This window comes from Bradysia coprophila, chromosome X (assembly GCF_014529535.1).
Source record: "Bradysia coprophila strain Holo2 chromosome X, BU_Bcop_v1, whole genome shotgun sequence".
Classification (NCBI taxonomy): Eukaryota; Metazoa; Arthropoda; class Insecta; order Diptera; family Sciaridae; genus Bradysia; species Bradysia coprophila.
The window spans coordinates 3,976,389-4,002,583 of record NC_050737.1 but is presented as its reverse complement, the minus strand read 5'-3'; the positions used below and the strand labels follow the sequence as shown (position 1 = coordinate 4,002,583).

Here is a 26,195-nt window from a genome sequence, read left to right as displayed (position 1 = left end):
AGTCCTATATTACTCCTGAATTTTCGAAGATATTTCTCATGTAGTTCAGAAAATGGATTGGTGGTCCTCTGCAGAATATATGATTCACAAAAATTCCCCGACGTTATCCTAACTTCGAGTGGGTAATGTTGGATTTCTGTTTAACAAAATTACTCTGATCATAACAAGAGCAGAAGAAATAATTCAATTTCTTTATCAGAAATTTTATAAATCTTATTCGAAGCCGCGAAATCACAACAAAAATTGGAACATGAAATTGTACAACGTTTCATGACCTTTAGAGGTCTAATTGTGTTTTCAAACTTTATTTCATTATCTTAGAAGAAACCAACAAAATTTCGGACGAGTGGCGTCGTCATGCGATCACGCATTAAAATTAGTATACTACAACCATAACGGAAGAAGACACACCAAGCGGCATTTAGTCAATCAAAATGTTGTTGATAACTCACGTAATTTTAATCTTAATTTGTGTTAATTATCGGAAAGTAACGTGTGAAAGGAATCACACTGTCGCTAGTGTTTATGTTGATGATATAACTAGCACGTACGTCGATATTGAGGAAAAATTATGGTTTCTCATTGGATTGAAGAATCAAAGTGACATGGTGCTGAACATACACAGGGAACATTTGTTTTTTTTCCAAAATTCATTTTCAATTGACAGACCACGAACGGAAAGCTACAAAGCAAATATTGAAAAACGTTTCGGCTGGCAGGTTCAAGGTTTAAATTCGGAAATTGACTTTGTTAAAAATTTTGCTTTACACGATTCAATCGATGAGATTTCTGCGGATGATACAGTGCAAATGGCTACGACTTATGTTGGATATTCGAATCTTATGGCCACCATTTACAATCGCACTGTGGAAGCAAACCTTTTCGGGCAAATCGACAAGGTGCTTATGTTGTCATTAATTTACATGTTCATTCATTGGTCAGTTAATGCATTTTTGGTTAGAATTTAAACGTTCAACCGAATTTTTGTTTACAAACATTTCTCGCATTCAGCGATAGAGTACCTCTAAGTCCATACAAGTTAGTAAGGGTCATTGAAAGTTTTAACAAGAACAAATCGTTTCGTTGAAGACAGTAAAGCACGTTCATCTTGGTTACTTTTGCTCGGCACTTTTTGATTAATGCGATATAGGTGCTTAAACATTTCAACGTCTCATATTTCATCAGAGATGGTTTCAAACCCCCATAAGACCCTATTTGGCCCAAAAGCACATAAAATTTCCTTTCAAATGATACCCCAAACGACCATGTACGGCTCGTGAAACTGGAGAAATTTTGGTTAGAAAATTGCAGGTTTTCGGTTGAAAACTTCAACTGTATGTATTTCTGTGTGGATTAATTTTAAAACCAATGAGTCTCTATTCGGCTCAATAGTACATGTGATTACCTTTCTAATGACACCCCACACGACCCTGTACGGCTCGTGTAACTGGAGAAATTTTGATAAGAAAAGTGCAAGTTTTTGGTTTTCGATCACCTTTCACCAGCCACAAAAGCTTTGAAAGTTGTTTTGGTTTCTAGGGTCGATGTCCTTTCTAGGTACATATAAAACATTCCACTGGAAAAAAAAGTCCGATTTCGGTAGGCTGTTTTTCAAAAGAATCCCTCATGGTGAAAACAAACGCTATGTACGAATGTATCGACTTATGCTTCTCTGAAGCTGGAAAAGCAAGCAGTCCCACGTATTCTAGGAATTCTAAAATTTCAAATATTTCTCACGTCAATTATTTTCGGGCTGCAAATGTTTTTCGTTCGAAACCTTTTAAAAGGATCGAGGTGAACAAAACCGACTGAAATGAATTTTAATTATTTTAAACTCTGGCGGACCGGAAAATTAGGGTGTGCCGCTCAGTTTTATAACATGGTTCTGTCATTCTGCGTTTTTATGAAAATATTTTTTGTTTGATGAAGATGAATCCAGACGATATTTTTGCTCACCAAAATGAATTACTTTGCAGACCGAAGAACACATTCCGACTTCGCAACACCCTAAATGACATTGTCAACTAACTTTTCAGATACTGTCAGGAGAAAATTGTTCTAGATCGAAGCCAATGGAGTCGGCACAATTATTGATTTTCAATTATTACACTGATGTTGCAACCTATTTACTGAAATCGTACTGTTTGGTTCAGCTGTCTTACATGATTTTAACACTGTATGGATACAGTAGGTGACATGAAGGTTTCTCCATTCATAATTACTTTTACCAACAGCAAACATCAATTTCAGACGACTATACACTTTCTTCAGCAGCCATTAGAAGTCAATTTAAAGATCACTATAAAACCATTCAGTCCTTAGCCACTGATTCGATGTTAACAGCGGAAAGAAGATATTGGGTGTGTGACGGAATATATCCTCAATATTTCGGTAAAACAAAAATTTGTGGGGAATTAAGTCTGGTACACACGTAGAACCGCGTTTTTTTTTTTTGCTTAGAAGTGTGTATTGCAGCCGCTTAGGAAATAAAATTTATCACAGCTCGTTACAGCTCAGGTTACCAATTTTGTACAAGACTATTTTGAAAATGAGGTCAACCTCAACAAAGAGGGAAGTTGCTACAACTCATGTTCTGATTACACATTGACGAAGGACTATGGATGCTATGACGGCTCACTTTGCCATCTTTCTGGTGAAAAGGGACGGTGTAAAGGAGCTATCAGTTCTTGCAAGTACATTGAATCTCCATTGCATATTTGTGCTGTAATTAATCTAATTTTATGTACATTTAAGCTGAGTGATTTTCTATACAAAACATTTTCTAGGATGAGGAGAAAAGTCATCGATATTACAATGTGAAAAAGCAATCTGGTGAACAGATTGGTCAAAGCGAATGTGAAAATATTTTAAAAGTAAGTAACAATTAATGAAGGAAAGTCTGCGATTGTAGAAAATGGTCTGTCTACGACGTTAAGAACTGTTTCTTTATCTACATCTCCATCTTACGCTAGTTTTTAATTAAATGTTCTCTTAAAGGTTTCCTCCTGGAACAGATGGTTTGTTGAGTGCAGCTTTTGTCGGTGTTCGTGTTTCAATGATGACTCCCACAAATATTTCAGCCTTCAACCAGTATTATCAGACAAAATCCTAAATAAGCAAGTATTTCTTCCACTTATTTGGCACAAGTAAAAAACAAATAAATTTGTGCAGAATCGTGACGGGTGTTGCACTGGAAAAACACAATCAAACTTTCTATTGGAAAATCGCCCAAGCAACTTTGCTCCGAAGGGGCGAAGTTCAAAGCGAAATCGATAACTGGGTCCCGGTTAAAGAATTTAATTTGACCGACGTTCACGATGGCTATGATTATCATACGCTCTCGTGGCAAAATCGTTCAATTGCCCTCGACTCACTAATGGTTCCCAGCGGTTCTGTAATAACAGGCATTCGATTCAAAACTTACATGGGTCGTCTCCACTTTGAAATACAAGCAACGAAATTTGATTTTGTTTCCGGTAAATTGTATGACAGTTTCGAATGGATTTCATCAAAATTGAACAGGCATCGTGACTACATCAATTTGGACGACAACGATTTGCCCGAGAAAAGTGAACAACTTTCACAACCCATGTGGAAGCAGAATTTATTGGTCGAATTTCAATCAACCGACGCGACGAAAGACTTGTCACAAAGCACAATTCCATATGTAGACACGCAATTAGTGGAACCATCTCATCCGGCTCCATTGGCTGGTATTGGATTATATTATAAGGGTATTGATGGATTTGGCGGTTACATTGCACCGTATGTAGTTCCGTATAATTATTTCGGTCACATTAATGACACGTTAAAATAAATTGGAGATTTTCATTGATTTTCTCGTTTAATTTTCATTGCTCAAGAGCCCAATAAGAATGCAAGTCACATGCAAAAATAAATCTGAATGATCTATTCCTTGAAGTATACAGACAACACTCAAGACACATAGGTCCTGGATAATACATTTATGTGCCGTTAGCCATGTACACAGTACATGCATGGATTACACACAGATTATTTAGGGATAACAAATTTTACATTCTCCAACGGGTGAAACGGAAACATTTTAAATGGCATTAACCTTGTCTGTTTTAAAATAGAATAATTACCACCGAGCGAAGCAGCTTCAACAATCCATTCTAAGCTTGTAATGCAGTTTTGTAAGAGTCTACGTTAAAAACCTTCTTGATTCATTGTGTCTATTTGCAACAAATTATTTGAAAAGTGAAGACGATGTAAAGATGTCGACCTTTGCCTTGAGTAATGTATTCTGATTCTTTAGCTTTAGATAATTATAGAGTCAGTAAAATAAGTGGAAAATAATTTCTCATTCAACTGTTATCAAAAAGATCCTTTATAGAAAATAAATGGTAAAATTAATGAAGTAAAAGATGTTGCATCGGTTTGTTGAAAAACTTAGATGGTAGCAGTGGTACTAATACGTAAAATTTTACGACTATTCTTAATTACACTTCGGTTATCTTCAAAATACAATAATGTTTATTGCGTCACTAGTGTTAGGGCAGCTTCGTATCGAATTAAAGATACCTGTAAGATTGCCTCAATGATTTTATGCTTGCTTTCACAAACGTAAATCAAATAATCAAATAGGAAAAAGCCTGCAAATACGTACAAAATCGTTGATGATGGGTTGTGATTTTCGCCATCTTGTTTTTGGCAAAAATTGCATGTATGTAGAAAGACTAACAGATGACGCTAGGAGTAACTCTATGATAAATTTGAATATTTGTATGGAGGATGTGAGATTTTTCTGAATCTAAAAGTTTTGGAGTGCGGAAATCAAAGTTTTTGATTTTTCTTGTTAAAATTAAAATGTTTTCTGTCGTATAAAAATAGTTCCGCATGAAATTTCAAGAAAAAATAATTATTCACTGGAACTATTTTTAAACGATGCAGAACGTTTTATTTATAACGAGAAAAATCAAAAACCTCCATTTCCGTACTCCAAAATTTTTAAATTCAGAAAAATCTTACATCCTCCATACAAATATTCAAATTTATCATAGAGTTACTCGCAACGCCATCTGATTTCCCCTGATTTCCCCTCTCGTTGAACGAAACTATATCACAACCCATCGTCCCAAAACGTAAATAAAAAAAAGTTGAGATGCCCATCGTATTTCTCTTGCGCAATCTAAATCATAACAACAACCTTGGATCATATTTTCATTATTTGCAGTAACAATTTGTTAAGTGTTCCCTTGCTGGGATAAGAAAATCTTTCGTAAAAGCGATTGGCGACCTTAAGCAATGCTGTTACATTTATAACTTAGCTAGACTTAGTTAAAATATGACCTATGCTCACTTCGCTGATAACATGAGTTGTAGCAAATAATTTCATAGTTTTGTCACAACACTAACATGCCAAAACAATTTTTATTTTCCTACAAGACGTTCGTCAGTTCGTGTTACAGAAATTTTTTATTATCGAACAATAAAGTTATGGTGAAGATCGTTTTAACATTTGTGTTGTTCACAACAATTTTCGAACGAGTTTTGACGCAGAATTCACAAGATGCAGGCAATGTGTACATAGACGTTATCACTCAACGGTTCTTAGATCTCGAATCGGTGTTGTGGAAAGAAATCGAACAGAATGCGTATCGAGAAGATAAAACTCCGATTTTGCAAAGGGTTCACACAGAATTCCTAAAGTTCTACTCGAGACCGTTCATAGCAGCCGAAACGGCGACGGATAGGGTTAACATTTTCAATCAGACATTGATCGAATCGCAAATATTCGATGCGGAACGGACCGTAACGATTGTAAAGAATCACATTTTGCAACGCGAAGTGGACCGTTCGTTAGACCGAAATGTTATTGGCACGGCACGTTCATATGACGCATCACTGTTGGACAATATTTATCACATTGCTGTGGAAAGGGACTATTTTGCGCTGATAAAAGAGGTAGGACTAAAAAATGAACGATCTGTCATCAGTACAACAGATCGTGATCTCTCTGTTTCAATAGATGGGCAATACTCAAAATTGTTCCAATCAATATGGAATAACCATCGCGTCCACTTCGGATATATTAATGCAGCAATATGAAATTGTGGCGAAAGCTAGGTTGAAAGCATATAGCATACCGCAGTTATATTCCATGCTTTTAACAGTTTACAACATTGGTAATTCAAAGATTGGTCTTTTGTTGCTATCAAGAAAATGTATTTTTTTTTAAACATTCAGGAAATAAGATAGACGAAGCAAGTGTTTTACGAAAGCGTTTTACAGACCAATCAAAAATGCTACAAAAACGAGTTCGAGAATTAATGGGCTCAGCAAAGAGAGATATATGGAAGTGTGATATGGCGGCTGATTTTTATGGTACGTACATAATATGTATGGCGGACGGCAACTGCACCTACTTTATTCGTTTTTATAATATTGCCATTAAATCACGTTCGTTTTAGTTCAATCGTTCGCTAATTGAGTAAATTCTGTAAATTATAGTTTAATCCAACTATAAATAGCATGACTTCAAACGCATTTGCAGATTTTCCATTTTTCTCTTTTTCGCCTGCATTACACCCAATCAACGTTATTATTCCATTGGTAAATGCCAGATTTGGATTTAGTGTAAAGAAAGTAGCAAATACGGAGCTTTGTATTTGCAATAGTTTTTACTCGATTCTTCTTCCACTTCGTGGAATTAATGTTGCACGTAGTGGGTGTTGTTTTGTGTTTTCAAATAGTTGATTTTGCGATTATATTAAAAGCCACATTCTTGCAATTGTCCAATTTATTTTTTGAGTAAATTTTAACTTCTTAGAAAACGGGAAACGTGTTGCGATATGTTCATTAAATCTATTTTTACTTTCGTTTGAAGTATCGTCTAATGTTTAATAAAAAAATCTTTTACTTCATTTGTTCAACACGTTTTTGGCAATACAAGCCAAAGTTCATCGCTTGTTTTTGTTGTTTTAATCACTAACAAATGACTAATGCCTATTAGTTTCCTAATTGTAGGGTGTCTGTATATGTCATGTACGTACATTGTACATGTCATGTACATATTTCACGGTCATTGTAGTTTTTCTTAAATTCAGACGAAAACGACAATCAAATAACTCACTTATTGGACGGATACATTGACAACGAGGTAAATTTGAACAACGATGATGATTGCACACAAACATGTTCCGACTATAAAGTTACGAAAAATTTTGGATGCTTCGAAGGAACTTACTGTGAAAAGCAAGTTCAACCATTGGCTAGATGCCGCGGAACGGTCGTTGATTGTCAATTCATTGATTGGGATTTGGAAGTTTGTCCATCGGTACGAACAATAAAACTTTTTTTTTTTCCAATAGCTGATTGATGCTGATTTACATTGTATTTAAAAGGCGTCGAATTCGGAACGACGTTTCGAAAGTTTGGAATACGCATCGGGCAAGACAATTGGAAATCCGAATTTGTGTCATATACCAAAAACGAAAATAAATTCATGGTGGCGCTGGTTCGTTCGTTGTTCAAATTGTTTCTGTTTTTGTGACGAGCCGAGCGAGAAATCAGATCGCTATTTTAGTTTACAGCCAGCACTATCCGACACAAATCAGAACAAGTGAGTGTTCGTCCAAAGATCCACAGTTAAAAAATTAAAATTATTTTTCCAATACCCAGGGTGATAACAGGCATAGCTCTACGTAAAATCAATCGAATTTTCTTTTGGGGTATAACGCAAGCAACACTCTTAAACAACGGACAGTTGAACCAAACGAGATACTATTACAATTCATGGAAAAAAACCAAAGAATTCTATATAACTGATAAGGACGTAGTTGATGGGGTTGATTACCACACATTGTCGTGGCAAAACCGTTCTATCTTTTTAGACACACTTGTTGCACCCCCGGGATACGTTCTAACCGGAATTCGTTTTAATTCCGTAAACGGCAATCTAGTGCTGTCAATACGAGTCACACGTTTCGACTTCAAATCCGGACGCTTATTCGACAGTTTCGAATGGATTTCGAATAATAATGAGAATAGGCAACCCATTGAACTGGTCCGACCTGCCGAATCGTCAGACAAATCGAAGAGCCAATCGATCCCATACACATCAGAGAATCGATACGTTCAATTTCAACCGACTGACATCGAAAAAGATGGTGGACAGACAACAGTGCCATTTATTGATGTTCAGTTGGCGGAACCACCAAATGAACGACCTACATTGCTGTCTGGAGCGGGTATTTATTTTAAGGGTGAATCGGGCTTCGGTGGTTTTGTTGCGCCGAAAGTGGTAACCTATGATTTTGCTCAACACATTGGGTACAGTTAGATTGAGTGGACATACGATAAGTTTGAAAATATACGAAAACTATTTAAATATCGACCAGACACATACATTGTTTTACTTTTCATTATCGAAGACACAGTGTGACCAAACACCTCAAATCAACAAGGTAACGGCTTGAAAACAAATTAGTTCGCATCAAATCTCATTATCATCAAATTATATGTTCAAAGTTTGTGCTCTTTGATATGTTAACGGTGTATTCAATGTGAAAATTTGTCGAATTTACGAATATACAACAAACCCATTAGCTTCACATGGTTGAGCTTTAAAATTGAGGTTGTGCACAAATACAGTTGCAATGTCTGCGTTCAAATAATAGTTAAGGTGAAAAGGACAAACTACTTTACCTTTCACTATAACATGTAAATAACCAAACATCTGCACGGAGAAAACCAGGGCGACGAAGTAAAATAATTACGAAATCTTTCCAAAAACAACGATTTTCTATTCGATATGCTTAAGTACTAAATGACAATCTTAAATTAATTAATTAAGTGCTCTGACATATCGTACACTATTAACTTGGGAGCAATAAATCCTCCAAAACCAGGTCTTCCTTTATAATAAATTGAAATGCCGGATAACAATGTCAATTCCTTCGGTCGAACCATTTGCGTATCGATGAAAGGAACTGTTGTCTGTCCAGCATCTTTATCTGGATCACTTGGCCTGAATTTGATAAATTGATTTTGCGTAAAGTCTGGAATCGAACGTTTACATAATTCGGAATTAATGGGTATTGGATGAGACGGTTCCGGACGATCAAGTAACAAAGCAGTTCTTCTCTCATTTTTATTGGATATCCATTCACTTCGATCGTAGAGAAATCCCGTATTGAAATCGAAACGTGTGGCTCGAATTTCCAAATTTAAATGGTTCTTCAGAATTGCGAATCGTATCCCTGTAATGACGGATCCTTGCGGCACTAGCACAGTAGCCAAATTTATAGAACGATTTTGCCAAGAGAGCTTTCGATAGTCTGAATCTTCACTGTTTGGATTCAGTACAAAATCTTGATACACTTCGTCTGCACTCAAATTGGATGGCAAATAACTTCTTGTAATATTCTTAGGCAACGGATCCACGCGACCATTACTACGAAGTGTTGATTGTGTTATGGACCATGAAAATATTCCATTTCGTTTGTCTATGCCAACGCCGGTGATAATTCTATAAAAACGGATGTCTTCCTGACATTGTGCTTGATCGTAAAATATTTTTTGATATTTACTTGTTTTTTGAGATATCCGAAAGGGATGGCCTCAAACTAAAATATCTTTCGGAGTTTTCAGTGTCAGCATCACAATAGCAAAAGCAATACGAACAGTAAGACAACCATATACTGAGATAGGATTCAACCTCATAACGCTCTCGGCCGCAAAAAAATCGCCCCATATGTCGCCCAGATGAGTATTTAATACTATCGTATCGCCGTCGCTTGTTGGAGTCAAGCTTAAAAATTGAGAACAAAATATGAATGAGATTAGAAGACATTTCAATGTTGAAAGCTAATTAGTATGGTTCTCCGAAAGTGTTCACGCCTCGACAGTTTGAACTCGCCTAGAGTTTCGACTTTTAAGCTTTCCTCCTCGAGAGTTTTCACTGTTTCAGAAATTCGACTTCACAAGAGTGAATAACCATAAATTTACAGGGTCTTTCATAATGAACTGGAATCCAAAATTGAACAATCTAGTACTTCCATCATTTTACTGTTGTTCATTGTTCATTTTAAAATTTATAAACAGAGTGTGTCAAAAATCTACTGTCCGAAACTCAGTGCAATGTCGGCTTAACTGGGTGACTCGCAAGTAAATATTATGTCTTCAAATACTCATTTTGTACAAATAACTATACTTCCAATCAAAGTGTTCGTTTACGAAGTTTAATTTGGACAGCGTTGCATTCCCAACGTAAATCAAGTTTTCACACAATCATAGATAGTCTTTATTATACTCAAAGGCAAACATAGACAATTTTTTTTTACAGAAATCCAAAAATTATGCAATGTATGGAGTTCCTTCAATAGTTTTTCCAGCAGCAGATCGCACTGCATACAACCTTTTCTTGAAATTTCCCATCATTCTGCCTAACATATCGGGTGGAATATTTTTCGCCTCATTCCGAATGTTACACTTCAACTGATCGATGGTCGTCGGACGATTTTCATATACTCTTGACTTTAAGTAACCCCACAAGAAAAAGTCACAAGGGGTTAGATCCGGAGAATAAGGTGGCCAAGTTAAACCGTATCCAAACCGTTGCAAATATCGCCCAGATATTATACGATCCTCAAAATAATAATTCAAATAATCGAGAGAGTCGTTGCACGTGTGTGGCGTTGCTCCATCTTGCATAAAATAGGTTTGATGAATTATTCCCTTTTGATCCAAAAAAGGAATAAATTCATCGTTCAACATTTTGATATATCTTTCGGCGTTCACAGTTTCGTCGAAAAATGTTATGAATAAATCTGTGATCGAAAAGAGAAGTTTTAAATTAAAATAAATGCTGAAAAGTCGCCCTAACTTTATGCGATATCAACTCAATTCGTTCCACATTCATTTTGTTATTGCGGATTTGTTCAATTAAAAATAACACCCAACAATGAACAGAATAACATAGATTGTGTAACTTAATATCGCATAAAACGGCGATAGGTATGCATGTTGTATCGCATAAAATAATGTTGTACCATTGGCAGATACTGCGCCCCACACGGTGGTCTTTTCGGGATGGAGTGGTCGGTGGATCACGTTATAAGGTTGAACCGGTCCCCAATGTCTATTGTTCTGTTTATTTAGGGCAGGTGTTAGTTCGAAATGAGACTCATCCGAGAAAAAAACATTGCCCAGAAAGTCTGGGTTGGAATTAATCGCATCTAACAAACTGCCAGCGTGAACGACTCTCGGTATTTCAGTTCGCTCGGGTATAAAGTGACGTTTTTGGGTCTTAAACGGTTTCCAAACCAATTTCGTTTTCAATATTCGATGAATAGAGCTTTTCGAAATATTTAATGCTTGCGACGCTCGGCTAAGTGTTTGACTCGGGTAATTCATGAACTCGTCGCGAACTCTCCGAACATTCTCAACTCCTGTTACATCTGCTATTCTTCCGGAAATTCCTTTAATTCGGTCATGAACAGTTCCGTGTTCGTTCCACTTCGCAATCATTGCAAGCATACTTTCCTTTTTCGGTGCTGGGATTCCATACTCCTGCACGAACAACGGAATAACTGCATTTATGTTCTCATTGTTCGTAAGATATTTAGTAACAATGAACTTGCGTTGATCGATTGTATAACGCATTTTCTTTTTTGAAATGTTAATATTTTTACGAAAATGCAAACGAAGTCTGAATGTTGAAATGAGCACTTGATCTATGAAAATACATACATTTCAGTTACTTTAGTTGCTTTGATTATAAAAAATCTTAAACAATTTTTTACGATTGTCAGAAGCTAGCAGAAATACTTTTATTACTCAGGAATTATAATTTATCGGTTGTGCCATGTGCCATTCATTGCAATCACAATTCAGTGTAAGGTCCCTGACCGTGATTTGTGGTATTGTGACAATTTTTAACTTTGTACGTCGTTTTCTTGAAATCCTTTGCCATCCAGGAGTAATGGTAAACTTTATTATGAAGATTGAACATTTGGCTTCGCAATTAATCAAAAATTAATCGATATTTAAAGAAATTCTTTAACTAAGTTTAATTTTTTAATTGGATCGAGATTTGCGTTATGGTGTCCGTGATTTGTGGTATTTTATATGAAATTCAATAGAGACCGATATTTGGAGGTATCTAAAGCGTCATACAAATTATACCGCAAATCAAGATCCAACATAACCGTGATTTGCGGTATAATTTATTTTACATGTAAATTTGCATAAGCAAATTACGATCAGGTTTTCACATCCGCACATCACGGTCAGGGACCTTAAATAATTGTGGTTTAGAGATAATCGTGTTACCCTATAGATGGTCGATTTATGGAGAGAACGAATTCAGCTAGGATGGGCTAAGATGATTGAACGATACGAAGGGCTCAGATATAAGATCTAGAATCCAGACATTTTTATAGGATTGTATTAAATATTAGGGCTTGATAGAGGGACCAAATAACGGAACATCTACGCACTTCAAGCATGAGTGGTGCTGTAAATAGAGTACTGAAACTGGACAATGTAATCAAACAGTTTTTGGCACTGTAACAATTATTTGTAAAAAAATCATACAAAATAGTACTCAATCTGGCAGCTGTTACTCGAAGCACTTTTGCTTGTAGTGATTGGCACCAAGTAATTTTTTTTTTCAAAAGCCTCAATGGTAATACTTTTGATAAAAGTTTCAAAGTACTTGATGTAGACGAGCAGAGCTAGGCAGCTCCTTCATCAAATAAAATTGAATCGAAGTAAGTGACTTTTTATATCCGATTAAGACTTCAACATAGCCAAAACGAAAAAAATATGTACCGTCTAATCAAGTTTAAAAAATGGAAAAAGAAAATAGCCGCAGCTCCACTCATATGGATTACGAAGGATGAGAAAGGTCAAATGAAATGCTGGTGGCCGAAATTCGGTCTTCCGTTTAAATTAAAAAACATGGTTCCGCCACCCCTTCGCATTGATGTGGAGAAAACAAAGGATTGGTCAGAGTACGAGTGCGAATATGTGCTCAGTGCAAGTAAGGCTCTGGTTCCTTTTCATAGAAAAATGTGTTTACTGTCTGTCTTATTAATTAGAAACTTATCAAAGTTACGAAGATGCGGATGATGCTATTTCTCTGATTTCCTTATCCGGAGAGTTCGAAGCCGAATTCGGATCGAGTTTGAAATTAGCATCAAGTACTTGCATTGAAATCGATGGAACATTTTTAAATGACCAAGGTGTCGATGTTGGTGGAATTGCAGCAGATGTCGATGATGGTGTAATTGCAGCAGGTGTCGATGATGGTGGAATTGCGGCAGGTGTGGATGATGATGGAATTGCGGCAGGTGTCGATGGTGGTGACATTGCGGCAGGTGTCGATGGTGGTGAAATTGCGGCAGGTGTCGATGGTGGTGAAATTGTGGCAGGTTCAGATGATGGTGGAATTGCGGCAGGTTCAGATGATGGTAGAATTGCGGCAGGTTCAGGTGATGGTGGAATTGCGGGAGGTTTTGATGATGGTGGAATTACTGCAGGTGTCGATGATGGTGCTGGTGTTAAAACAGCTGAAACCGCCACCAACGCAGACCTCTGTGAATGCCAGCAAATTGAAACGGCTGATGCAGCAACAAATACTACAGTTGTTGAAAGTCACGATGTTGGAGGCGCTGTTGACGATTTGGAAATACCAGAACATGACGAACAACAAGGTTTGTATACATCGAAATCATGTAAATGCAGAAAAAAAAGGTCTCACTGGGTTTACATTGGTTCCACAATATTTGTGCTTTTAATCCCTAGAAGAGCCCTAATGAGCATTGACCTAGTGTATAATATACAGGATCTAAATCGATTTACTTGACTGATTTTTTCAAATATTGAAATACACACTGATCGCATGTACAATGTCGTGTAATTTTGATGTATTATTTTCACAATTGAAAAATCCCGTGCGAATACCAATCACACATAGAATTTCCTTCTGATGAAAATTGAAATGTTTTTCGAAATTTATAGATGACGTTACGATTGTAGAGAGATTACTCCCAATTACTGAGGAAAAATATCCACACTTTCAAGCATGGCTTCTGGATGAATCAAATCGGAAAGTGATGGTAATGTTGATGGAATTATAATTTCTTTGCTGCAGAAAGTTTAAAAATTGTATGGTCTAGGTGATCAAATATGTCAACATTTTCGCGACAAATGTAAACGATTTCACTGAACGAATGATGGATTTTACTTTTGAACCGCAATGTTTTACGAAAATTGGCTTTCGTAATTGGAATGGAAAGTTTAATGTTGAAAAAACACATTTGCTTGAATGTTGGATAGGTTCGTTTCACTTATTCTTAAGAAAGAAAAGAAAAAATAATTTTACTCTGTAGAAGCCGTAAACAAAAAATTTGGTCTCGAAGAGAAAAACGCAGAATCGGCTATAAAAAAAACATGCACCAGAATGCGTAATACGAGTGGTAAGCGGGATGGCCGACAGATTAAATGATTATATTTCCTTTCCTATTCTTTGAGCAAAATTTCCAAATTTTTTGTTTGTGGCCAATAAAAATTCCTCGTCTATAAATAGCATTGATTAGCTCTTGTCTATGCGCGAAATGCAAATATGCTAGTAAAAATTAGTATTTTTCGTTGCGAGAGACGGAAAGTTGAATTTATCAGGACTAGTCGTAAGCTTCTCCTAACGAGGCGATACCGAAAGATTCAAATTTTCATCACTCGTAACAAAATATACTATTGTTTAAGGTTTCGATATTCAAGACGCTCAAATATGGCAGAATATAGTAGAAAACCACATAAATAATTCGATTTCCTTTATAGGAAATATTACCATGCATTTCTTCTATAAGAGTGGCTTATAGTATTATTGTTTTATTAAAATGAGTTAAAGTGGCAGATTCATCGAACAAAGTTATCTCCCTATGGTGAGGAGAAGGTCGAAACGATCGCCTCGAATCAGTTTTCAACAGTTCGACGTAATGAAAATGTTGTCGATTTCCAGTATTAACAATGCTATGCAGGAAATGTTCGTTCCATCCTCCAAAACTTTTTGAGAGCAATTCCCGAGTGAAAACAATTTTGAAATGAGATATCTTAATGTCTAAATCTGTCGAAATCAGATATCTCAAGTATCAAAATCTATTGTTCTCTAAGACTCAATGAGAATTGAGATATCTGATTTCGACTGATTTAGACATTTGTAACGATTTTTTTTTACTTGGGTTATCACTGTGAACTTATTGAAAAATGCAGCTTCGTTAAGTAGGGAAATGAAAGATTCAGACTCTGAAATCACAGACAAATTCAACACGAAAATATTTAAAAAGGACGAAACAATGAAACACTATTTGGGTATATGGTCACACAAACAATCAGATTTCGAGCTCGGCTTAAAACAGAGTATTGCCATCAATTCTATTCGTTTGAGACCCCTCTGGCTCAAAATTTAACGTCATCAGTTCATATGGTATCAACTCAAATCTACAGAATAGATGCCGTCGAACTAACACGCCCTTTTCCAACTTTTCCTTTTCCACCCACCACCCTAAAACTACGTCACATTTTATAATCTCCTCCATTTTAATACCTCCGGGAATTTTACGGAATTTTAAGAAACTTTGTCAATTTTTGGAAAGCTTTGCAAATTTGTGAAACGTTTGACAAATATTAGGTCTAACAGTTTCAATGCAATTATAGTTTTTGATTCTCCTTGATTCATTTGACCAAAGCTCATAAAGAATATCTATGAAGCTTTATTCAAATTAGTTATATTTTGATATTTTTTTTATATGTGCAGCATCGCTTATTGATCTGAATGATAACATTTTGTATAAAATAAGAAACACACCGGTTGGTTGTTCTTATATAGTAAAATATATGTAACGACGAATAAAGTAATAGACTTTGATACCTAAATCAAAAATTGTAACAAATTTGAGGTTCATGTTGGAATATTTATATCGTGGGTCCTTGTCGACAAAAATATTTTCAACTGTAAGTAGACCACATCTGTGAGGATCTCAAATATTAGGGGTAAACCGAAAGCTTACGCGATTTCGTAAAATTGCCTAGTAAAGTAAAATTAAAAATCACTGGTGACAAATCACTGGTGACAAATCATCGGTGGTAAGTCACTGGTGACAAATCACTGGTGACAAATCACTGGTGACAAATCACTGGTGACATATCACTGGTGACAAATCAGCGGTGTAAAATAAGCGGTGACATATCACTGGTAACAAATCAGCGATGACAAGTCACTGGTGACAAATCATCGGTGATAAGTCACTGGTGACAAATCACTGGTGACAAATCACTGGTGACAAATCACTGGTGACAAATCACTGGTGACAAATCACTGGTGACAAATCACTGGTGACAAATCACTGGTGACAAATCACTGGTGACAAATCACTGGTGACAAATCAGCGGTGACAAATCAGCGGTGACAAATCACTGGTGACAAATCAGCGGTGACAAATCAGCGGTGACAAATCAGCGGTGACAAGTCACTGGTGACAAATCAGCGGTGACATATCACTGGTGACAAATCAGCGGTGACATATCACTGGTGACAAATCAGCTGTGACAAGTCACTGGTGACAAGTCACTGGTGACAAATCATCGGTGATAAGTCACTGGTGACAAATCACTGGTGACAAATCACTGGTGACAAATCATCGGTGATAAGTCACTGGTGACAAATCACTGGTGACAAATCACTGGTGACAAATCACTGGTGACAAATCACTGGTGACAAATCACTGGTGACAAATCACTGGTGACAAATCACTGGTGACAAGTCACTGGTGACAAATCACTGGTGACAAATCACTGGTGACATATCACTGGTGACAAATCAGCGGTGTAAAATAAGCGGTGACATATCACTGGTGACAAATCAGCGATGACAAATCACTGGTGACAAATCAGCGATGACAAATCACTGGTGACAAATCACTGGTGACAAATCACTGGTGACAAATCACTGGTGACAATCATGGTGACAAATCACTGGTGACAAATCACTGGTGACAAATCACTGTGACAAATCACTGGTGACAAATCACTGGTGACAAATCAGCTGGTGACAAATCACTGGTGACAAATCACTGGTGACAATCACTGGTGACAAATCAGCGGTGACAAATCACTGGTGACAAATCACTGGTGACAAATCACTGGTGACAAATCACTGGTGACAAATCACTGGTGACAAATCAGCGGTGACAAATCAGCGGTGACAAATCAGCGGTGACAAGTCACTGGTGACAAATCAGCGGTGACATATCACTGGTGACATATCAGCTGGTGACAATATCAGCGGTGTAAAATTAGCGGTGACATATCACTGGTGACAAATCAGCTGTGACAAGTCACTGGTGACAAATCATCGGTGATAAGTCACTGGTGACAAATCACTGGTGACAAATCACTGGTGACAAATCACTGGTGACAAATCACTGGTGACAAATCACTGGTGACAAATCACTGGTGACAAATCACTGGTGACAAATCACTGGTGACAAATCACTGGTGACAAATCACTGGTGACAAATCACTGGTGACAAATCACTGGTGACAAATCACTGGTGACAAATCACTGGTGACAAATCACTGGTGACAAATCACTGGTGACAAATCACTGGTGACAAATCACTGGTGACAAATCACTGGTGACAAATCACTGGTGACAAATCAGCGATGACAAGTCATTGGTGACAAGTCATTGGTGACAAATCAGCGGTGTAAAATAAGCGGTGACATATCACTGGTGACATATCACTGGTGACAAATCAGCGATGACAAGTCACTGGTGACAAATCAGCGGTGACAAGTCATTGGTGACAAATCAGCGGTGACAAGTCACTGGTGACAAATCAGCGGTGACAAGTCACTGGTGACAAATCAGCGGTGACAAGTCACTGGTGACAAATCAGCGGTGACAAGTCACTGGTGACAAATCAGCGGTGACAAGTCACTGGTGACAAATCAGCGGTGACAAGTCACTGGTGACAAGTCACTGGTGACAAGTCACTGGTGACAAGTATTATCTTCTCCATTTTAGGAGTTCCTCTTCTGAAACTTTGGCAATTTTTGGAAAGCTTTGAAAATTTGTGAAACGTTTTAGGTCTAACAGTGTCAATACAATTTTCTTGGTACTGAAATCGTGGAACCGGTACTGAGTACTGGTTCTAGAATGTTTGTTGAAACAACCGTGTTTTACATATTTCAAAAAGAAAACACGCGATTTTGTGAATTCTCCATCTCTGCATCTCTCTTTTCATGTATTAGGAGGGCGCCCGAACTATGTCATTATGTTCTAAATTTAATTCAAAAATTTACTTCGGCGATTAACAAGAGTTATATCAAAGTCAAAACCATTTGGTGAGCTCAACATAATTGCAGTGATTAAAACGATAATAATATTAAAGCAAATAATCTTAAAATACAGCAGGAGAAAAGTGATGATTACCGTCGAATTTTCTGATTTGGGACTCGTTGTGGTTTGTGTATGATTCCATACAAAATTTGTTTAACAAATGAAAAACTAGATTTTCACTTGCTAAACAAATGATATGTGGAATCATTTTCAACACACAACAACTCTCAAATCAGAAAATATGAATCTTATAACCTTTCTTTTCCTGTAGTTCGATAATTATACTTTTGCTTGCCTTCTTTATGTGGCATTTAAGGTATCTTAAATGACAATAACGTTGCAGAACGCACTAATGCCATTTCGCCTTTTATACAACAAACATTCATACGCTTCCGTGAAAAAACATGTATCTTCTCCGGTACTAAATTAATAAGATTGTCATCAAATTAATTGATTACTGTACATAATGTCATTTTTTTTGACTACGTGAGCTTTTTTTGTTTCGGTTCTCAAAGAACCGGTTGTTAGTACCGGTTCTGCATTCCCTAATCCTACCTTCGTCGCAAATAATAATCTATGTACAGAAATCTCAACTTGTTGTCAGATAAATATAAAATTTAGACATCCCAACTCAAAAGAGAGGTTGTGTTTGACTTACCGCGGTCCATTTAGCATATTTAACGTTTAATTTACATTTTTGTACATTTTTTTCAGCTGAGTGGATTTTTTTCTGATCCTTAAAAAAACTAAGACATTTTGTAAAAACCGCTACACCCTATTAGTATGTGGTCATGGTAAAGTTCTTTTTTATTTTATACAAAATGGTATGATGCAGCACGATAAGCGATGCTGCACTGCATATAAAAAATATCAAAATATAATTAATTTAAACAAAGCTTCATAGATATTCTTTATGAGCTTCAGCAGTATGAAAAATGTCAAATATTTTTGCGTATTTATGTTATGTCCCACGCAAAACTTTAGAGAATTAAAATGAAAATGTAAAATCTTATTTTAATTAAACATTCGACAGTTCATGTTAACGTTAGTCGCTTCATAGGGCTGCACTTCGTTTCTTTTATGAATGATTTGAGAAAATGATGTTTGTGTCTGAGGCTCAATTTACATTCTGAAGGTGTGGAAAGAACCTCATACCAGAAAATCTCGGCACATAAAGCGCTTGTAATACGGCGATATTGAGAGTATTTCTAGTGCCCTACGGCTTTCTTATCTTCGAAAATGTTATCGGGGATCCTCGATTCACAAACAAAAACTTTTAGTCTTATTTTTCTAACTTCTGTACTTCCTAGATAACTAGCATTTTTCCACATCACACCACCATGGAATTGCCCGAATAAGTTTTATTATCAGTTATACTTTCAGGCCCCGTTGAGGCTAATAAAGACTATCTATGGAACTTTATTTAAATTAATAACAAGTCCATGTTGAATATCTATGAAGCTTTGTTTTGCTTTGTCAAGAACGATGTGAAGAATGGTAGCCTTCATTTTACACATGTTAAGTTGTAGCGAATTTTAACGAAAGCAAACTTTTATTGCAAACTTTATTTACATACTGCAATTTGTTGTCTAAGGAGTCCCAAATAGCAAAGGGTTATGAACATGTTTGCTGTTTGTTTATTTTTAAATTATTTAAATCGCTGTTCTTTATTGAAATTTTCCATTGTCCTTCAATTGGTATTTAAAGTTAATCAATGACTAGAAATTTTTTGTCACTAAATGCGACTGAATTTGCCACAAAAATGTTAAATCTCGGAAGCGAAATTACTTAGAAGCGTAAAAAATTAAATCTTTTAAAAATGTCTAGTTAGTAGTTCGATATTTCTGTGTCACTTTGCAAATATAGCTAACTATCCGGTTCATTGAGCAACGTTGTGATTTCAAAAACAAAATGAATAAAACCTAAAAATATAAGATAAATATAATCCCAGTTCATGGATTTACGGTGAATATGGAACACCTGGAAACTGGAAACATTACAACAAACATCGTATTATTTGCGAAATATCTGAAACGGCACTCCTACATCATAATTTACGTTGAAATTTTGATTTAATTGACATCGTTAACAAAATGCATCCGAAACATTACACCGTTCTAATGTTTTGATTGAACTGAGACAACTAAAATGTCATTAATTTGATGTCAAATTGTGGAGCCGTAAAATTTACGTAGCCTTGCATTTATGAAAAAATCGCAGTATTTTTCAACAAAAGAAATTTTAGTAGTTTTGAATTTTGGCGTGATATGCGTCAACATGTGTAGTTCCGTTGTTTACGAAATATGAACGGTTTAGCTTCCCCATAGTCGAATTAAAATAAAATTATTCTGATCGTCCTGGTGTCACTAATATGTGTACTTGTTTTTGTTTTATTTTCACTTTTTTGCTAAAAAAAGGGTTTAAGAAAACTCTCTAGTAACCGCAAGGAGCTTGTTTACAAAATTGGGGACTGTAAAATCGGACAGTGGTACCTTTCCAAATGTTCGCTCAAAATGTGTTAAAACAACGCACTTCAAGCAAAAGTGCTATTAAGGACAGCTGCCAAATAGAGTACTATTTTGTATGAAATTTTATCCCCACTCTTTTTACAGTGTAAAATTTTGTATGGAGCACTGTCAAGTTTCAGTACCCTATTTAGAGTACCACTTTTGCTTGAAGTGCGTTGGTTAAAATCATAGAGTTGCACTCGAGAGGTGACAAGGTGGTACACAATCGGCACCCGGAAATTACATGGGCACCCAGGCACAATGATTAAAAACCACTCAGGTATGGTCTAATGTCACCTCGGAGGAAATAACGATTCTAAAAACATTCATTGCCCAGGCATGTTTGAAAATGACAGCGCCACCATGGCATGTCTCGAGTGTAACTGTCCTTTAGATCTGCCCTAAATTATTTTCTGCGTATCATTATGATTTAAAGGCGTGTTCAAAAAATGTACAGAAATTAATCACTTTATGTTTCATCCTTTGTAACAGAATTTACAAACAATAAAAATTAACGAAGCAACTGAGTACTACCATTAGAAGTCAAGTCGAAAATTCAACTTTGGAAACTTTCAAAACAATTTTCAACACTAAAATCAATATTTGAAATGAGTACTGACGCAGTTCATATATTGAATGATTCTAATTCGAAACCCGATGATACCGATTGCCCAAAACGGCGCAAATTAAATCAGAGTTCATTAAAGAATGAGGTGTTTGATATATTGCAAGAAGTAAAAGAATTCGCACCTGATCAATTCGTAATTTCTGATGTTATGATTTTGTGCTTCTATAATTTATTGAATTAATATTTTAGAACACTAATAACGAGCCAAATCGTTGTGTTTCATATAAAACGGATGGCACTGTCACAAAATCTGTTAAAAATACCGTTTTCGAGAAAGGAAGACATGTCTCTGATGCTGAGATGAGAAGTTCGCAACAGTGTCTTTCGGAGGAGTTGGTAATTTCTTTTAACTTTATATTTGCCTCCGCTGCAAGAGAAATATTTTAGTTTAGGCAGAGTAAAAGGATCGTTTTGAAAAATATTCGTTTTACGACTTTTTGGTTGAAACTCGGACGCCACACATCGTAGAAAAACCAAATTAGTTCCAAAATTGTATTGTATTGTGACTGACAAGCCAATTTTTAGAATTTTCGACTTGACCTTTCAACGAAAACATCTTATTTCACCAAAATTCTTTATTTTGCCTCAATACCTACATTTTAGCACTAAATTGGGTCTTCTCAAAGCACTTCAAGCATGAGTGGTACTCTAAATAAAGTACTGAAACTGGACAGTGTTACAAACAAACGTAAAGCACTGTAAAATAAAGTACTTTCTGCAGCTGACCACAATGATCACTCATGCTTGAGATGCGTTGGTCATCAACGATATTTGACGGTCGAGATGGACACTAGGGTAAAGTCGTAGAACAAATGTTTTTCGCATCGGTTAATGTAATAATTTAGCATAGGTTTCAAGCCGTGGCCTTATGAAAGACTCAAAGTGTCATGTCGTGGGAAACTATTCTAGTAGTTTAAGATATTCTCGGGTATTGTGATATGCCAGAGACCATTTTATTGTAAACAGATCCCACATTCAAAAGCCACTTCTACCTCAGATCATCCATAAGTGCGTTCACCTATAGCGTTGTAAATTTAAACAACATTATTTTCCGTTTCTTCAATAGATATTAGATCGAAGAAGACACGCTTGTGAAATGAAATTTTTGTCGCTCATCAATGATTGGAGTTGTGATAGTAAACTAGTATATGGTTTAAAGCACCAATATTCTAAAGCAGATTTCTTATTCGAAAATTTGAAGACCACTGATAAATCCATTGGCAACTTTTTGTTGGATATTGCAAATTCATCCGAGTTGAAAGTTTTTTTGGCACTATTTATGAAAACAAGTGTCTTGCAATATAACAGCTTCAATCGGAGTGGTTACGAGCTAGATAGTCTACATTTTCAACCAGATATTGACGATGAATGTGATACGTCCAGCAATTACACACTCAAAGACTTTGTATCGACTGATGGTAGTCGGTTGCTTACAACTTCGCTTATAAACGTCAATATGGATAATGAAGTTATTCTCGAGGATTGTTTTGACGATATCGAACCGTACAAACAGACCACTGAACCCACAGGACACAATGGTCTCAAAATCTCTAAATACTACCGCTGCGCCGCTATCGTTATATTCCCAATGCGATATTTTCTTCAAATTTTAAAGAAATTTGGATCATCTTCCATGGACATTGACATACTGTTTATGAACGAAGTTGAACGTCTGGAAAACAATGAGAAAACTAAAAGAATTTTGTTGACTTGGGCCGAACATATTTTATCCAACAACCACGCAAAATCAATTCGTATGATCAAAGCAATTATATCACTGGAAAATTTGGCAATAATTCAAGTGCTGTTTTCCCGTTGCGTTATATTGAATGAAGCGTCAATTTTAATCTTGGAAAGTGCTTGCGAGAAATATGGATGGACAACATTTACTTCGGAAATACAAACGATGTTCAACAAATTATCTAAACCAATTGCTATCAAACTACTCATCAAATTGGTAATTGGTTCCGGAAGGTTGCATACAGAGAAACATAGAATATGTTGTGATATTTTGAAAGGTATTTTGGACAAATGTAAAGACGAATTGCAACTCGACTCTGCTTGGTATGGACAATCTGCAAGCTTAGAGGAAAAATCGAAAAAAAGAAAAGAGGAGCAAGATATCTTGTTATGGATATGCCAACTGGCTGAAAAACTTTCATTCAACATCTTGAGCTTTGCAAAAAGCAAGTCTTTGGTTGTGTTCGTTCCGGTCTTGTTACGTTTGGTAACAAATAACGAGACAAAGTTAAATGCATACTGGCTGGACGTTTGTCAACATTTTTTAAATGTTATGGAAGTCGAGACTGTGAAGCCATTGAATATTCCGAATTGGAAACGAGATGACTCGATATCTTGTTCTTGTGTTGATTGTTCAAAATTAAATGTGTTCTTGCAGAGCGATGAGAACTCCACATCAATGAAAATTGGAAAAGCACGCCGAAGACATATACACGAACAACTAAATTCCATGCAAAACATTATTCATGAAACTGACCGAGGAGGTGTTTACGCAGTCCTTGTGGTAAGAAAAACCACTAAAACTGGATCTAATGATGAAGAAAATCAAAAGTTTTCAAAGACGTTTTTGGATCATCTTCGGCTAATTTCTCCATTATGAATTTAGAGGTCACTTAATAAAATGAAGTTCTATTATATTTCTTCTTCTATGAGTCAAAAAATATCAAAAATTAAGGTTGACAAAGAGACAAGCTTCAGTTCAGTTTAAAACTGTTTTATACAATCGGACGTTTCAAGCAAGATCAACCTTGCACTTTGAAGTTGGCTTATTAGCGCTCTCTAACTAACCTTTTTTTGTGGGCTACCTAATGTCCAGGGTAGATGAAAATTGTTACCCGACAACATTAGGCCTAATGGTAGGTAATTTCAAAAGAGATTGTGTGCGATTACGATCTATCACAGAAACCCACAACATTTTTTTGATTTTCTGGAAAGATAATTTGCCGGTGTTTGTTTTACTTTTGAGTGTAATAAAGAATATCTATGATCGTTTGATAACTTGATTTTTGTTATGATAGGTATGCAACTCTAGATGACTATCCATAATAAACTGTGTCCCCACGATTAAAAAGATCAATAATGTAATTTAGGGTGACATTGCACTGAGTTTCGGACAGTAGATTTTTGACACACTCTGTTTACAGATTTTAAAATTAACAATGAACAACAGTAAAATGATGGAAGTACTAGATTGCTCAATTTTGGATTCCAGTTCATTTTGAAAGACCCTGTATGTAATCGCTTGTAAGGGTGCAAGAGGTGTAAATTTACTTTACCGACGGACAAATTGTCATATCCGATTCGACAAACAAACAATCGACTATTGTTCCGGTGCAAATGTGACTTTTCGACCCATTCACAGCCTGATCACCGCAAAAGGTTCCAGGGGCACAATGTCGATTTCGAGCGTATTTATAATCTTCGCAACTTCCAGCACATGAGCTTTCTTTGTTCAAATTCACTTCATTTTCCACATAGCCTTGTAGTAAGTTGGTTATTTGTATGGATTCGTCCTCTATACAAATGCAAAGAATTAGAATGCAATGCATATAATGTTACATAAATCACCTTTGATGTAAAAATCTAAATCACACATCCACACGTCTCTACTTGCATCTTTGATTTTATTCATCGCTAAGTACCCGATCCTTTTGTAATGATCGTTGAACTTATCGGTTAAGATTTTGTTATCGTAGTCAGCTGATACAAAGGAAAAAGTAGTGATGGTGTGCCCCTAACGACAATTCATTAAAAATTACCGACACCATGCTTGACAGCCAGCATCATATTACGACTCTGTTCCGTAGCATATGAAATTAACATCAGGGCGATGAATAGTTGATAAAACAGGAAAATGTTGTGATTGGACGATTCAATCAGCGTGGTTGATCTGTTATCACAGCTTTGTGATTCTGTGTCCTGTGCATAAAAGACCAACTGTTAAGTACTAACCAATAAAAACATTGATTTGACATTGTATACCTTCCTAATCTCTTCAAACAAATCGTTGGTCAATGTGCTGTTGTAATCACTCAATATGACATTGGAGATGTTCCTGTTAGTTTGATCATCCCGTAAATAACTTTCAAAGACACTCAAATTTAAATATTTCGCAAATCTCAATTTAATCTCATCGCTCATCACAAATGCGAGGGTTTCACGGGAAAACGTTGCATCGTGTACGTTGCGAATATTCAAAATAAGCTCATGGGGTCTAGTTTGACCGCCTCTAATTTCATTCCACAATGACCTCTCAACCACCATGTAGCGTTGAATTAGCACATCAATATGAACAGTCTTTCTAGTGGCGGTCGTGTCTTCGAAAGCGACATTGAAATTATTTGCCAAAATTATCGTAGTAAATATGAGCAGTGAACGGATGAAATTCATAGTGAACCGATGAAGAATTATGCCACACTGAATTTGGTTATTGCGCCGAAATGTGTAATTTTGGAGGAAATTACTATCAGCTAAATTCATTCAAGGTTTCTAATTTTTGCAACACAGTGATAGTAGATATCCTTTCATCACCTATTGCCAGAGCCGAATTCTGTGTAGTGTTAGGTGGTGTGTATCCATCACTTTATGTTTAATTTCGAAAATATATGAATCGTATGAATGTCGAGAACTCCTGTAGGTCAGTTAGATGCGTTAGATGTGTGAATGA

The 26,195-nt window shown here is 36.2% G+C and overlaps 4 protein-coding genes across 5 annotated transcripts in view; 2 read left to right on the top strand and 2 right to left on the bottom strand.

Annotated features, from left to right (window-relative positions):
- LOC119084022 (aminopeptidase N) overlaps nucleotides 1-26,195 on the bottom strand; it is a 134,343-nt gene that overhangs the window by 93,394 nt on the left and 14,754 nt on the right. The window lies entirely within an intron of this gene.
- Nucleotides 373-3,831, top strand: LOC119084101. 2 transcript variants are annotated; one of them, XM_037193956.1, is made up of 7 exons: nucleotides 373-899; nucleotides 2,037-2,187; nucleotides 2,251-2,391; nucleotides 2,513-2,724; nucleotides 2,787-2,873; nucleotides 2,998-3,116; nucleotides 3,172-3,831. In XM_037193956.1, exons 1-7 carry the CDS (start codon nucleotides 435-437, stop codon nucleotides 3,815-3,817), a joined length of 1,821 nt encoding a protein of 606 aa, XP_037049851.1. In that variant the 5' UTR covers nucleotides 373-434; the 3' UTR covers nucleotides 3,818-3,831. The 2 variants fall into 2 exon arrangements, with proteins under 2 accessions (XP_037049851.1, XP_037049856.1); XM_037193961.1 differs by lacking the exon at nucleotides 373-899 and having other exon boundaries at nucleotides 2,064-2,191.
- LOC119084051 lies at nucleotides 5,217-8,646 on the top strand. The gene is made up of 6 exons (XM_037193890.1): nucleotides 5,217-5,931; nucleotides 5,996-6,152; nucleotides 6,214-6,351; nucleotides 7,074-7,303; nucleotides 7,371-7,588; nucleotides 7,648-8,646. The coding sequence occupies exons 1-6, from the start codon at nucleotides 5,383-5,385 to the stop codon at nucleotides 8,306-8,308; spliced, it is 1,953 nt and encodes a 650-aa protein (XP_037049785.1). The 5' UTR covers nucleotides 5,217-5,382; the 3' UTR covers nucleotides 8,309-8,646.
- LOC119084078 lies at nucleotides 8,751-26,056 on the bottom strand. Its single transcript, XM_037193917.1, has 6 exons — nucleotides 25,511-26,056; nucleotides 25,288-25,447; nucleotides 25,097-25,228; nucleotides 24,805-25,043; nucleotides 9,558-9,778; nucleotides 8,751-9,496 (listed from the first exon to the last, which is right to left on the bottom strand). Exons 1-6 carry the CDS (start codon nucleotides 26,006-26,008, stop codon nucleotides 8,809-8,811), a joined length of 1,938 nt encoding a protein of 645 aa, XP_037049812.1. The 5' UTR covers nucleotides 26,009-26,056; the 3' UTR covers nucleotides 8,751-8,808.